Genomic DNA, 15,660 nt, shown 5'->3' with positions numbered 1-15,660 from the left:
CAACATACGTAACTGGTCAAAAATATTCTCTGTGGTTAACTGATTAGTGGTTAACCATTGACATCCCTAGTTGAAACTAGAAGACACTTGCAAATGATAACTTTAAGTGAAAAAGGTTTTATTACAATTTATTACAAACAGGTTTTTTCCCATAATTTTTCTTTATTGTAAAAAAAAAAACAAAAACAAATAAGACGTGTTTAACTTTGAGAACGTGCATAGCTGTTAGCTTTTCTGCTGTCTCCAAGTCACAAACCATCCCTCTTTTGTAATTCTAGCAGCAGCTCAAAACAACAACAACAACAACAACAACAGGAGTTTCCTGGTGAACAATCAAAAGTTATATTCACATATAGTTCTACTCATAGTGTGTGTATACTTGATGTCTAACAAACATGTTGAATACATTTCCTTTTGAGGAACAGATAATTTATTTATTTTCACCTTTTGGGACCTGCATTGTTTACATCCATGTTTACTTACTAGCAGTCTTCTCCTTCCCTGTCTGTTCTGGCACATTGCTGCATATCTTAGTTGTTAACTGCCGTTTGTAGCCCAACAGATTAATGTGACACCGTTTGCAGGACTGTGTATTGCATTTTATGTATGCAACTAAAACAAGGCGCATAACGTCACATCCATCTGATTTTACCGGAACATTTGTCCAGAGAACTTTATGTGGAAGTCAGTACACTGCTCAAGGTAACTAAGAAAGTCGGGAAGATCTTAATTACGTTACAACCTGTTCGTTGGCCTTTGCACTTGTGGAAAAAAAATTACCTTTTAACACAGATGCAACTATACGTCGCTCACACTTACATATCACTAGTATGATTAGAAATAACAATCTATTTGTATATATATTTATATATCATCCTAAAAAGTGTTTTTCCTCAAGTCTCTTGTCTGGCCTCAGTTCAGCGTTATTGTTTGGCTTCCTTATTGTCACTGTAAGAAACCCTGCCTGCTTCTACTTTACTTTCTTTGTCAAAGCACTTTGTAAACTCTGTTTTTAAAGTTGCTATACAAAGTTATTATTATTACTGTGATTCTGTATAAGCCATATTAGCTCATTGTGAATATATTAATCTCACTGTATGTGTGCAAATAACTAGAAATTGAAGAATGCCAAACATACAGTTTGAAAAATGTAGTTTATTTAAAGTTTATTTAGGACTGTATGTCCTGGCCAGTACATTTCCTGGTTGCCATTGTTAAAAATCTAATTGGAGGAAACCTCATTAAAATTGTATATATATATATATATATATATATATATATATATATGGTTATGGTTATGTTAAAAAGTTTATATTAGCTGATACATCATTACCTGATGTTATTTTTCTATCTTTCAGATATCTACAAGTATACCATTATGAATTGGACACATATAGATACTAACCTGCCAGCTGTTGCTACTTTATAATTACACCCTTCACAAACCTTTACGGTGAAAAGCTTTGACTGATGAAGAGCAGCTTCAGGAATTGTTGTAATATAAAAAACAGCATGCTAACTTTGTCAGTTTTGGTCCTTTTTTTCCAGGACTTTGTATGCTGTCTTTAAAAAGTAAAAACAAAGCTGGCAATTTATAGATTTATATTGACAATAAAAACCCTGACCTTATTTTAAAAAAGAAGGAGCATTATTACAATAAAGATCTCAGTTTATAAAAAAAACATTTCCTATGTCAAGCATAGAGTTAATGTGTTCTGTCTGTGCCTGTCCTCGTCCTGCAGGGGAGCAGGGATAATATGAGTGTGGTGTTGGTGTGTTTACCCGGCGCTCCCAAGATCTCAGAGGAGGCTGTGAAGAAAGAAGAGGAATTGGATAAGTACCTGGAGACCCGTGTTGAGGGTCAGCACACGCAACACATGTACACACACACATTCACACACAAAAACATAACAGGCAATGCATTTATTATGATAGTTATTGGGTCAAAGTTACAATAATCCTGAATTAGAGTCACAAAACTTAAAAAAAAATGCTTTAGTCTTGATAGTGGATCATACAGTACTGGTCTCTGTGTATATCTTAGTATTTTTACTCTTTGAACTATCACTGGCTAATATGCTGTATGGGAAACTCGTGGTGTATTATCAGTGTTATTATTATAAAGATTTAATGTGTTTAGTGGTAGTTAAATGCCCAAACTGGGCCAGACAGCTGATACCTTTGTTAAAAATCTGTTGTTGTTCTTTTTTTTTTTTTTTTTTTAAAAAAGGTCAAGTGAAACAAGTGGCCACATACTGTACTCAGTTTCCATTTACATAACCAGGGCAAAATAAACATTCTTTAGGTAGTACAAATATTTGAAATCAGTCTGCTACACACACACACACACACACACACACACACACACACACACACACACACACACACACACACACAGATTTTTCCACTACATGTGATTTTTCAGCCTTTGTAGAGGTGGTTTCACACCTAAACTTTTAGTTTAAAATACTATAAATCATGCCTCAGTGTAAAATGTAACTTCTCACAACCCCCTTGTCCTCTTTGTGTTTGTGTGTAGAGTTACTGGGGAACTGTGGGGACACGGGAGTCCCTGACCTGGTGTCGGTCCTGAGGTGCATTGCCACAGAGAACATCCCCAACCTTCCACCTGGCGGAGGCCTGGCCAGCAAGTAAATACACAGCCTGGAATAACCTTTAACTGCATTTTAGACACAGATCATACTGTTAAACATTATTTTGTCATGGCTAAGACACGTCTAAAATTCATAATGACAATAGTTATAGTTTGATTTGTTAAACTGCAAGTTTAATGCCTGACTTCACAAGCCAGATATAACACCTTTATTTTTATACAGCACTTTTGCAACATAGTGAAAAATGCTTTAAAAAGGGATATGATAGACAGAAAATAGTTAAACACTCACATGCGCTCACACATGGATTTTTGCACCTGAATTTATGTCATTTTCATAATTTCATTTCTCCACTGAAATTGCTAAAACAACCAAATGTGCACCATTTTGTTCATTAATCGTTGATTACTTAATTCTTTTTTAAATTGTGAGAATATCCTCCTTTTTTGTCATATTCTAGCAGACAGAATATCCTTGGGTTTAGGTCTGCTCCTCTTCTCACTTCTTAAAACCCATTTTTCATGAATAGCTTTCATGGATTGTCGTCTTTTTACTTTACTTTACTTTACTATTGTATTTCCTTTCATTTTATGCTTTTATAGCTTTGGCTATTTTTATTTATATACATTTATATTGACTTTTTGCTTCCTGGAACTTGCATTTTTTCCCCTCTGATTTTTAATTTTATGTTAACTCCACCTTAGTTTTGTTTCACTCAAATTCATTAGGACTTTTTGGATTTTGTAGTTATATTGCCTCCTGAGTATCCCATTTCTGTTTTTGCTTTGCTTGTCAAAGCACTTTTAATGTCTTTCTATAACTTGAGTAATATTATTATTATTATTATTATTATTATTATTATTTATTATTATTATTATTATTATTATTGAGCTCTGGAAAAGTGTTATTTGTGTTTTTACAGTGTTCTGATGTAAATTATTACACAAGAGAAAATCAGCAGGTTAATTGATCATGAAAATAATCGTTAGTTGCAGCTCTGCTTACACTGAGCCAAATGTGTTCACACAAAGGCAGTTGCATCCACTCTAACGCGGGACAAAAATGCACTTAAAAACTTACAACGTGCAGGTAACACTCCTCAAAACACTTAGGAGTTATGATTCATAAAGAGATTCTGTTGTCTCTTTATGCACAAATAGCGATGCTCAAGTATCGACTTGGTTACTTTCTTAGTTCCATTAAAACATTAATCAATACACATTTGCAAGGAATGAACAGACTGTTTGTGTTATATAGGGAGTTGTTCTCCTCTCTGAGCAGCGAGTTGTGTGCTGTTATTTTCAGACGGAGTGTGATCGAGGCGGTGTACAACAAGCTGAACCCTCACAGAGAAGAGGAAGGGGTGAGTTGATCACTCTCTGAACCCCTCACCTCTCCAACCTTTCACCCTCACCTCAACATGACCTTGTAAACACACACCAGCCCAGACAAGGACACCCTTTTGTGTTTGTGTTTGTGTGAGGGCGTGTGAACGTGATTTAAGTGTGAATGAGGGTGGAGGACAGATGCAGCAGAAAAATCTTTGCAAGCTCAGTGAATTGCATTTGACTGTATGTTGAAAAACATTGAAATGGTGCGACCAGTTTCAGCTTGTGTGTATCATTGACGTCATATATATACTGTACAGTTAGAGAAGGACATTCTCAGTGTGTGTGCACACTGGAGGCGCCAAGTTTGCACATCAACACTCGGAGTTTAAAACACCAAATCAATGTGAGCTCAGATAAACTTTCCTCTTTCAGCAGATACACGTCTTCTTTCCTAAAACTCAACATGTGTAACATTCTGCACAGTGAAGGTCAAACATCCAAACAGGTGAAATAACAGTAAGAAGGTATTTTTTAGTAAAGGGGGCCTTAAATTATTAAGTGTAAATTTATTGTTCACAATGCTGAAAAAGAGTGGATAGCTGAAGTGCACAGAGTGTGTAAAACGTGTTCAAAAAGGCAGAGTTTGTAGTTGACATTCATCAGCTGCGGTTACATGGACAATATTTCTTCAGTCTAAGGCCAGAAATACAGTGGCTGCTTGAGCAGTGCGTGACGGCAACCTCGCCGAACTGCAGCGTGTTTCACACTAGTGGTGTTCACATTGGCAGCGTTGTTGCTGTGACGCTGCTGCAGAGCTACCTGCTGCCATGAGTACTGTATTTCCACACTGAAAAGCACATATTCCACTCCACATTTATGAAGCTGTGCAAGCTCCAAGCTGCATTGTCAATAACACGGTCCTTCAAATTTTTCACGATAAAATGCCTTGTGTCAACAGCTGATGGGATTCTGTCAACAGAATGATTGTCAGAGGGCTTTTATTTTGAAACGGGAGCAGGAAAGTTTGAGTAAAACAGACATCTTTTTATTTCCTTGTCTGTGAGAAGAGGCCTTTAAACTGAGATAAAAGGTGGTATGAAGTCGATGTAATTATCGAAACTCCAATTTCACTATTTCTGCTGACAACTGAGCGCGGCTTGCGGAAAAAAAATCAGGCTGACAGGCAGCTGAGACACGCCTGACAAACACCACTCATGCCGTCAGTGGGGCTGCTCTAACTTGTTAATACGGTTCTGAAAAACAGGTTTGGCAACGCTCATGCACTTCTTCCACGTCCAGTGTGAACCCAGCATAATTGAAATGATTCTGATCAGAGATTGTAACTATGACAGTATAAACAACATTAAGTGATTGATGCAATTGTGCTTTTTCATGCCTGAAAGCATTTAAACAGAATGAAACTTTTTTTTGTGCAGAGGGGTTCAGCCTCATGCGAATTATGAGTGTTTTCCCCAACTTTATTAAAAGTTCAATTATTCAGTACATAATATGTATTCATACTTCTTACAATTATAGAGAAGAAAAGTGGTTCTGCCTGTTCATGCAGTAAAGTAAGTAATGTAATTGTAACCCAGGTTATTTTCTGTAGGTAGAAATTAAAAATGTCCCACACGCATCCTATCGGCTGATGCTATAATTTACAAACATTCCCTAAATATCTTGGTAAGATTAGTGGTAGATGATTGTTATGTCTAACAACGCTACAATTCAGCCTGAAACCACAATATAACATAAGGCTGCTGTTTCAAAAACAAAAAAATCTGAATGCTTTTTTTTTCTTTCAAAATCAGCAGAGAGAGCAATCACAGTTATGCTACTTATGCTACCTTCCTGTGGGGTAGATATGCCCAGTAAGAATACATTTATTCCAACCAGAGAGAAGTGATGATCACATTAAGTGTTTACATGGTCTGCTGATGCTAATATTTTTCTATGAAACAGATTTTTTAAAGGTTTACACCACCCCTCCCCTCTCAAACCCAAGTAAAAATTCCTTCTGATCAGGCCCGTCTCTTCCACTTGAGGTGGTTACATGAGGCATTTTTATTCTTGTTTCCTATTATTCTGATTATTTGTAGAATATTGTAAACACAGCCAAAAATCTAATCCAGCTCAAGAAAAAAATTAATTTGTAGTTCAGGAGATAATTTCACATCCATCGTCTTAAAGAAAAAGCTGTCAAGGGCACAAGAAAGTTACAAACATATTTCTTTTTCTAAAGAAGAGATGAGGTTTTAAGCAGCCTGTGATGTGCTGGTGGAGGTGTGTGTATATGTATGAGGGCACGTGAGTTTATTTGTCATATTTATTTCGATGGAGTCTTGACTTGAAGGCTCTTTTCTCTGGGCTGTGTGGGTGCTGACCTACCTCCCCCTCCCTCCCTCCCTCCCTCTCTGTTACACCATACAGCGAATATCACAAAGGGTTGTTGGTCACAGGGTCAGAGGTAGCGTTTGCATGGGCTTGTGCGACTGGTCCAAGAATGCCTCTGACATCGTCATGTTAGTGTGTGGTAGATATTTGTGTGAAAATGATGTGCCGCTGCTTGTTAGTATGTATGTTTGTGTGTGTGTGTTTGACCATGGAGTGTGCCTGCAGAGTCTGACCCCTGGCGTGTCACCTCAGGCCTGTGCGGGGGGAGAGGAGGAGAGTGAGGAGGGAGGTGGCAGCACGGCGGCTCATCTGCTGGAGGCTCTGCGGCAGTTCCGCCTGCACCACCGGGGGCAGTACCGCACGGTGCTGGAGGAGTCCCTGGCCGCCTACCACCTGCGGGGGGAGAGTGCTGCGGAGGGAGCAGGGGAGGGCAGAAGGAACTTCGGCGACGACGAGGGCGACGATGATGACAACGACGGCCAGCAGCAGACCGCCTCCCCTCCCACTCCCCCCTCGCCCCCGCCCTCACCCGCCACTGCAGAGCCGGAGGCCAGCCAAGATGCGCCCGCCCCTGAGTTCAATCCCTCCTTTGACTGAGCAACCCGCCCGCATACCTCCCCGCCAATCCCAGAGCGCTAGTCAGATGTGCTATGACCTCTCCTCCTCTTTCCTTCATCGCAGAACTTGAATGGACACGTCGGCCACTTCCACCTCGATCACGGTCTGCAGCTACTATCGCCATTCATTAGTATATTTTAAAAATAAAAATGGCCCCTCTGTCTATTCAAGTTCTGTTTCCGAGCCACATACATACCTTCCTCCTAATGAGGACTCTTTCTTTGTTTCCGTTGTCCTCTGACCGCCTCGGCTTGGATTCCCAAACTTGCCAGCCACTTTTTCAACCAGACCACACAGACTGATGTTTACAACAGAAAAAAAATCCATAACAAATTACTACAACATGCAAAAGTGGCTGGTGAAGCAAAATGTTGCACTTCTTGGCCTATATATACCAGTATTGGCTTCTGGCTGATATCCCACTTGAACCCACCCTCTTCCCCCCCTCAGCCTCAACCTCCCCAAACCTGCATACAGTGGACGAACTGACACAGAAAAGGAGCGGAGACCCTATGAACTGCAGCTGTGGTCCACACACTGCACTGTCTGCAGGCCTACTCCATCTACAGACTCAGAACACACTCTTTTGCGTATATGTATGTATGTTTGTGTGATTGTACGTCTGCATGAGTTTGAGTGATGGAGAAAGAGACCAATCATCACTATTGAAATGTTTGTTTTTTTGGTAGTGGGTGGTTCTTGATTGTCTGCCCATTAATCAGCAAATTCAGCAGTGTTAGGTTGTTAACCAGTGTGGGTACTGAAAAACCGGGCAGTTTAACCACACAGGGGCACTTGTTTAGATGGGTATTTGACTTGGGCGGTATGTAATATTTTGTCCCTTCCTGAAATTCCACCGGGGTATACGGTATATCACGGTATAAGTGTGCGGCGCTAACTCGCTTTTTAGACTAATAAATACACAACAGTAACCCAAAAATGTTAAGAAAAGTATTATTCTCAAACCTGTTTACCTTATTTTAACAGAAATACAACTGTTCACTGTAAGAATTTAACTATCTCCCGGTCACTGATGACTGACGTGGTTGAATCGCCTCATGAAGTCATCATAAAAACACTTCATTTAAACTGGACAGAAACGAAACTTAAATCACCCAAACTTTCTTTGTCACTTTCGCTTGTAAGTCTACTGCTCCAACAATCACCAGCTCCTGTTTGGTCAAAATAAATCCTTAATTCACTACGTTAAATGTAAAAAAAAACCCCAAAAAAACATCTTGTGTCTCTCTGTACCTGCTGGCCGCCAGCTGGTTACAGTCCTGTAACTTATACCTCCACCACAAGGTGTTGCAGTGACTTTCAGCTTAGCTGCCTGTTCCACCACTTGGGACCTGAGACTGAGCTCTGGTGGTGTGTGCTGTGCACTACATGCGATGAATTTAATAGTAAGAGGAGCGCCTGTATTTTTGATGGTATTGAAAAAAGTACCTCCAGGATTTTCAAATCGTATCGTAATACTGCATACTGCCATGCCTAATGGGTATGTACTCGTAGTTTGAACAGCATTTCCCTCACAATATATGCCTAATTACACATCACTGCATGTTAGTACGCTACCTCCAAGACACTCACAGAGAGGTTTAAAATGCGCTCCAGGTTGTTGCTATTTAGGCGGATGTAAATGTGTCAGTGACACTAGCGTGTATCAATACCAGGTGTCTAAAGGGGCCATAAAAGTAGCATTTCTTTAAATGAAAGTAAGACTAAAAGTCTATAGCTGCACTAGCAACCCTGTAAGGCTGTAATGTTCATTACATGCCAAAAAAATTATTGGATGAATGAAAAATGGAGAAAAACAAAACCAACGCTAGGCGAAAAGTCACATTGTTAACAAAGTCAAAAGGGTTCGTCGTTTGTTCAGTGGGTGTTTTTTGTTCTTTAACATACAGTATCTTGCTCTACATTGTGTGACGTGGCTCAGCTTTTGTCTCAGCTATGTCAGCTTTATCAGTGTAGGCTGTAAATGCTGATGGCGAATCAGACCTACTGTTGGCTTAACTCCGTTTTATGGGGATTGTTTCATAGAAAAGCTCAGGGAGGTGGCTGTCCTCTACTCTTTATTGCTGGTCGGGGAGGTTAAACGTGTATTTGCCAAAACAAGCCTTCATGCGTGAAGTCTTTTCTCTTGTTAATCTGGAAAAAGTGTTTGAAAATGCTTAAGGTACAGCATAAATTTCAGTTTTGTGTCACTTGTCAAAATGTATTTTGGATTCATTTTTGCTTCATTTTTGCCTCTTGTGACCATTTAGAGAAAAACGCCTTAGAGGTAATAATGAGCCCATCACGGCTTAGCGCACCATAATGAAAACTACACTACCACTAACTAAATTGGATTAGTAACCATTATGTGAGCTTTATACCTAATCAAAAGTCTTTTCAAAGTGGTGTTTTTTTCTTTAATGACAGAAAAACTTTGAGAGTGAAAACCTAAGTGGGTGTTAACTTTTGGATTTCAATGCTATCAAAGACATTTTTGACATGTTCAAAGATGTTTTGAGCTGAATACTAATGTCATCATGGGTGACATGCTGTTGTTAGCATCCATTTCCAAGCACAGTTTAAGTGCAGCTATTCTGGCAAAGAAAATGATACACAGATGAAAGTTGAGCTAAGTCAAACTGCTTAGAGCTGAACTTGAGAAATTTAAAGGGACAGTTCACCCCAAATTCAAAAGTACATATTTTTCCTCTTACCTGTTGAACTTTCTATCAAACTAGATTGTTTTGTGTGACTCGCCGAGTGTGGGAGATATTGGCGTCGAGATGTCTGTCTTCTCTTTAATATAGTAGAACTAGATGGCACTCGACTTGTGATGCTCAAAGCGCCAAAAGCGTACCTTTGAAAAATTCAACAACAGTACCTCTTTCCAAAAATAATACCTGGTTACTCAAGATAGTGTTGTGAGCACTTTCATGTAGGAGCTATTTTCTCTCTACCAAACTAAACCCATCAAATGTATGATCGTGCAGCAGGAGGCATGCTTCTACTTATCGACAAGTGGCCCGTGCTTGTAACAGTGTGCGATGAAAACATAAATGTCGTCCTGTGACGTTGGTTAGCTCAGTGGCGCTAGATGCACACTTCCTTCTGCGCAGTGTAGGTGGATTTAGTTCGGTAGAGAGAAAATAGTTCCTGCGTCAAACTGCTCACAGCAAGGTCTGTGAACATCTCGAGTAACCAGGTCATGATTTAATTCACATTGATGTCGAGTTTTTAAAATGTACCTCTTTTTTTGTGGGGGGCTTTGTGCACCACAAGCTGAGTGCCATCTAGATCCATTATATTGGAGACAAAAGGCAGACATCTCTACAACCAATATCTCAGTTGGCAACTCATGCCAAAATATCTAGATTGATAAACAGCACTACAGGTAAGACAAAGACAATGTATTTTTGATTTTTGGGGTTAACTTTCCCTTTAAAATGAAAAAATAATATTCACTGTAGATACGACAAACCATCTTACTTCAGGTAACAATATGGCCTTTATTTTGGCGACACCCTCAGGCCGTGGATGTGGCTTTTGTTACATCCCTACAGTCATAGTCCTAGATGGCTGAAAATGTCATAACATTGAATTACATTGTGGACATTTAGTATCCAAAGTTAAGCACTTGTGCCATTGATTACACCCGGGCAACAATTTCTGTGAGGTTATCATCAGTTCACAGTATAGCTGAAGTATCAGTGAAGCAGGTTTTCATAAAGTTCTCAGCGCTCACACTGACAGCCGCTGGTAATTAACCGTGGCAGGATGTCTTTCAGCTTGATGAAATCCCACTCGCAGTGTATTTCATTCCTCACAGGTTTTGAAATTGTCCGTTCAGAACAACACAATCTGAAATTCTTGTCTCATTGTGAAAGTTTGATTCGAACAGACTGAACCCACAGCGTTCATTCTTCTTCTCTGAAAGCAGGTATAGGGATGTTATTGTAAGTCTATATAAAGCCCTGTACTCAGTGACCGTGGTAATGCATGCACTGCACTTATCTTTTCAATATCTAAGGCACTTAACTATCGGGAGGGGAGGTTATGCTAAACACTCTGCGTATGTATGTCTGTATGTGTGTTTGTGTATGTGTGAGTTGCATTTGTATGGGGTTACGTGGGCAAATCAGTCCCACCCACACAGTTAAAATGACAAATGAACAAATAAAAATGATTTGAGGTATAATGCCACGATTTGTGTATGAGTATTTCTGGATGTCATCTGACTGTACAGACGTGCTTCTTGTCTTTTGGTCCTGTCAAATGTGTCAAATCTTGCTTATGTGTAGATAACGGATATGATTAGGGGAGCAAAAAACAGAAAAGCTTTCAACTTTCAACAACTTTCCCATTCAAATTGAGTTGGATGTCCCCAAAAATCATCCAAGGTCATGTAGTGGCATTTGATACAGGACCATCCCTAAACACCTCCAGTGGATTTTTTTCAGTGTCTCTACAATATTTAAAGGGTAACTTTGGTATTTTCCAACCTGGACCTTGTTTTCCCATGTTTTATGTTGAGGTGACTAATGGGAACGAAAATGTTTTCAGTTGGTCCAGTATTGAGAGTGAGCGCTGCAGCTGGCAGCAGTGAAACAGGCTTCACTGTAACCACTTGGGGCAATTATACACCGTCAATATCCGTCCACTAAAAGTGCTTGTTTTTTGCCTCTGACAGGCTCAGATTGTTAAAGGTGTCTTACGTTATGGAAAGGATCCCTACAGAGATAGCCCTTTTTGTTAAAGAGCAAGATTCTTTTTTGTTAAAACAGAAACAGCCCAGAAATCGCCATTGCCACACCATTTATATATATACAGGGTTCCCACGGATCCTTAAAAAGTCTTAAAAGGCATTGTTTCTAATAATAATCTAAAAATAAGGCCTTAATTCGTAATAAAAATGACTTAAATTAATCTTTCAAAAGTCTTAAAAATGCTCAGACATGGGACGTAGGATTTTCAGAATTATTTTATGACGCTGCATCATAACATCATAACATTTTTTTTGTGTTTTTTGTTTAATAGTTTCCCAATTTCACCATGATAGTAATCTTAGCAGTGGAATCTCACATGCAGATTGAGAAACACAGAAAACAGGCCAAAATGACAGATATTTCCCACTTCTGTTGGTACACTAAGTAAATACATTTATATGTTTATTGTCTTCTAAAAGAGTTGTTTTTTAACATTTGACATAGATAATCAACCTTTTCTTTGCAAAAGTCATGTTTTATGTTGCAGTAAACATTTGGGCAAAATAAAATTGTCCCTCTTCAATTCTGGATATGAGAAAATTGGTCTTAAACTTTATTTTGCGAGTTAAAAGTCTTAAAAAGTCTTAAATCTACCTTGCCTTAAGCTGCAGGATCCTTCTTTAGTAATTTTAGTGACTGTATAGCCAACATATTTTCACATTTAAATTGCTGTATAAAGTGTTTATTTCGAACAACCAGAGTTGGTGATTGCTGAAACAAAACAAGATGTTGTTTGTTAGTGTTATTTTGAATCTGTGAATGGAGTCTGGTGAGTTTGGCAATGTCAATTTCGGGGCCTTTTCTGGAAGTATTTAATGGTGTATAATTGCCCTAGTTGGTTATATCGAAGCCTGTTTTGCCAATGGAGGCTGCAATGCTCTCTCAAAAATAGACAAATTTTAAAAAATTGTTGTTCCCATCAGTCAATTAGACACAAAAACATGGGAAAATAGGGTAAAGGTGGGAAAATACCAAAGTTCCCTGTTAATGTGTTGTATTCGTTTCTGTCGACTGTGAAGTTTTCGAGCAGAAAACAAATCCTCAACTTCCTTGCCCTCCTCTGTCAGCTTTTAGCTCCAGCCTGGTAATTTCATCTCAGACATTTTAATTTGTCGTCTCCTTTAAAACAATGGCAGCAAAATAAACGCCTGCCGCTGCGTTGCATGAGCTGGCGGCGGCGACGAGCGGAGGGGGAGCTTCGTAGACTATAGGGACTCCATTCTCTCCATTTCTCCCCTGTTTTTCAGTCTGACAGTTGGCCTCGTGATTCTCCGCAAGGTGAGTCATCAGAGGTCTGGGTTTTGGTTGTGTTAAGGCTGGGCAGGGGAATAATGTCACTATCTTTAACCATTATCCATTCAATTTGAGGGCAGTTAGGTTCAAAATGTGCCATTTTTAAGGCGTCAGGAGCAGTATCTTAACTTGTGTGCACTAAAAGATGAAGCAACAAAAAAAACTAACCCACCTTCCTCCATCTCTTGTTCCTTTTTACTCACCCAGAGTGCCGGTGAGCTGGAAGACCCCTGGTAGCCGTCGCAACAACCCCTGTCTCCTCCTGGTGACCAGTGCGTCCGCCCCAGAGGAGGAGTGTCTCTCCATTGCGCCATGTCTTTCTCCACTAAAAAAAAAGAGGACATGTGGTGTGTGTTGGAGTGCGTGAGTGTGCGTATGTTGGTTGTGCATGTGTGTGTGTGTGTGTGTTTGCAGCAGTGGGACAAAAGACGACGACGACAACAACTACACACACACACATACTGCTTTAAAACCTGGAGGAAAAAACAAAAAATTTCAGAAATGTCAAGATTTTATGAACTGAAGCATTGTGATGGTAGAGATGATTTTTACCATTGAGGTGTTTTTTTTTCTTTTCTTGAATGTTGACCTTGAACACCTGACTTCACAATGACGTAAGGACCTATAGTGTATGTGTGTGTGTGTGCGAGAGAGAGTTTGTGTGTGAGTGTTTTGTGGAGGGCCAAGAGAAGACAAACGGTGGATAAAGACTTTGTATGTAATTCTTCTACTCCTGGACTTTTTTTTTTTTTTCGTGCTCCTGGGTCTGATATTTGCCTAACACCTTTGCTTCTCCCCTCTTAAAAGACACACACACTCTCTCTAACACACACAGACACACCGTTTAAAAAAACCCATAATCACCCCCCCCCCCCCCCCCCCCCTCACACCCACCTGTGCACGTATGTGATGTGCCACCTTCGCAGGGCACTGCATGAGAACTTTGGTTCTACATGTACAGCTACGTGGTTTTCTAGTCAACCCGGATGGACAGCCATTGGTCGAGACTGACTGAACCCGAAGGCTGATTGGCTCCTGCCGTGTGAGAAGTGGAAATGATTTGGATTTCTTTTTTTGTTGTTGATACTATTAGGATAATGACGATGATAATCATGATGGGGGAAAATGGGAGGTTATCTAGTTCACTGAAGAGCCGAGTGCAAGTTGGACTCATGGCGGCGGGGTGGTTGGTCGGGGGGGGGTGGGGGGGGGACTGTTGTATCACTGGTTGGACTTCCTGTAAGAGGAGGACGGTTAGGGCAGGAGGGTGGTGGGTCAAACGGGCGCCCCCACCTCCCTCCTCACCATCACGGTTGGAAGTTCACATGACGGCGGACTGTCCTGACAGAGGAAGGTTTTTTTTTTTTGTTTTTTTTTAATGTTGTCCATGAGGTTACTAGCTGCTCGCTATGTAGAGTGAGTGAACTCCCTGTTTTAACCCTGTTCCTGGTTCTCAGACTGCATTGGTAATGTTTGTATTGCTGTTGTTTGATTGCACTCACATTTGATTACAGAAAGCGTCTATATATGAAATAAAATACCTGCCAAGGATCCGATGATGGCTGCGTATGTTAATAGAAGAGACTACGGCCCAATCCCAGTTCTCCCTCATGACTCAATTTTGAGTGCGTCTGCGTAGGGTAGGGTTTCACGTTTATTTTGGGGGTCATCCGCCCTCCAGGTGGCCCTCAAGATGGAGTGGCAGAAGTAAACTCATGCTTTACAAACTGCCGAGGCCCCAATGTAAACAAGTATTTCAGAAATATGTCAGTTACTGTTAGCTATTTCAACAGTTTACTCATTGCTTTTAGCTAAATTGTGCTATCTCAACATCTATACATGATTGTTGGCTAACTATTTCAACAATTTTATTACTTTTAGCTTACTAATGCCATTTCAACCACTATTCAGTATCTTTAGCTATATAATGCTATTTCCACCATTTTTAGTTACTGTTGGCTGTTTCAACAGTTTATTTCTTTTGGCCAACTAAAGCCATTTCAATCAGTTATTTTTGAACTGTTTAAACCATTATTCATTATTTTTAGCTAACTAATGCTATTTCAATCACCATGTCAATTTCTTTAAGCTATTTAAACCATTCATTATTTTTATATCTTTCAACAGTTTAATCATTATTTTTACCTAACTAATGCTATTTCAACAACATATTAGTTCATTTTAACGAACTGTTTCAACAGTTTATTCATTCGTATTTGCCAGCTAATGATATTTCAAAAGTTTGCTAGTTACAGTTAGCTTACCATGTCAACAGTTTATTACTTTTAACTAACTAATGCCTTTTCAACCGCTTATCAGTTACTTTTAGCTAACTTTTTAACCATAGACTGTAAATAAAGATATTACATACAGTCTATGGTTTCAGCCATTATTTATTATTTTTTAAGCTAACTAATGGTAATTCAACCATCTTTCAAGTACTTTTAGCTAACTATTTCAACCATTAATTATTTTTTTAAATCTATTTCAACAGTTTAATCATTATTTTTAGTTAACCAGTGCTCTCTCAACACTTACTAATTCAATAGCTTTATTACTTTTAGCTAACTAAAACTAATTTAACTGCTAATCATTTACTTTTAGCTAACTGTTTCAACCATTATTCATTATTTTTCGCTAACTTAT

The 15,660-nt window shown here is 39.3% G+C and overlaps 1 protein-coding gene across 2 annotated transcripts in view; it reads left to right on the top strand.

The window, feature by feature from the left end:
* LOC121958537 (protein phosphatase 1B-like) overlaps nucleotides 1–14,570 on the top strand; it is a 32,550-nt gene extending 17,980 nt beyond the window's left edge. The window contains exons 3-6 of one of the 2 annotated variants that reach the window (XM_042507516.1): nucleotides 1,743–1,860; nucleotides 2,540–2,651; nucleotides 3,921–3,978; nucleotides 13,222–14,570. In XM_042507516.1, the coding sequence (XP_042363450.1) occupies nucleotides 1,743–1,860; nucleotides 2,540–2,651; nucleotides 3,921–3,978; nucleotides 13,222–13,251 (318 nt within the window). In that variant the 3' untranslated portion in view covers nucleotides 13,252–14,570. Of the gene's footprint in view, nucleotides 1–1,742; nucleotides 1,861–2,539; nucleotides 2,652–3,920; nucleotides 3,979–6,592; nucleotides 8,027–13,221 lie in introns of those variants that run through there. The other variant, XM_042507517.1, reaches the window with a different exon arrangement.
* Nucleotides 14,571–15,660: the final 1,090 nt, after the last annotated feature.

This window comes from Plectropomus leopardus, chromosome 19, assembly GCF_008729295.1.
Source record: "Plectropomus leopardus isolate mb chromosome 19, YSFRI_Pleo_2.0, whole genome shotgun sequence".
In the NCBI taxonomy this organism is placed as follows: Eukaryota; Metazoa; Chordata; class Actinopteri; order Perciformes; family Serranidae; genus Plectropomus; species Plectropomus leopardus.
Note: the sequence above shows the minus strand (reverse complement) of the source record. Positions and strands in the feature narration are given on the sequence as shown.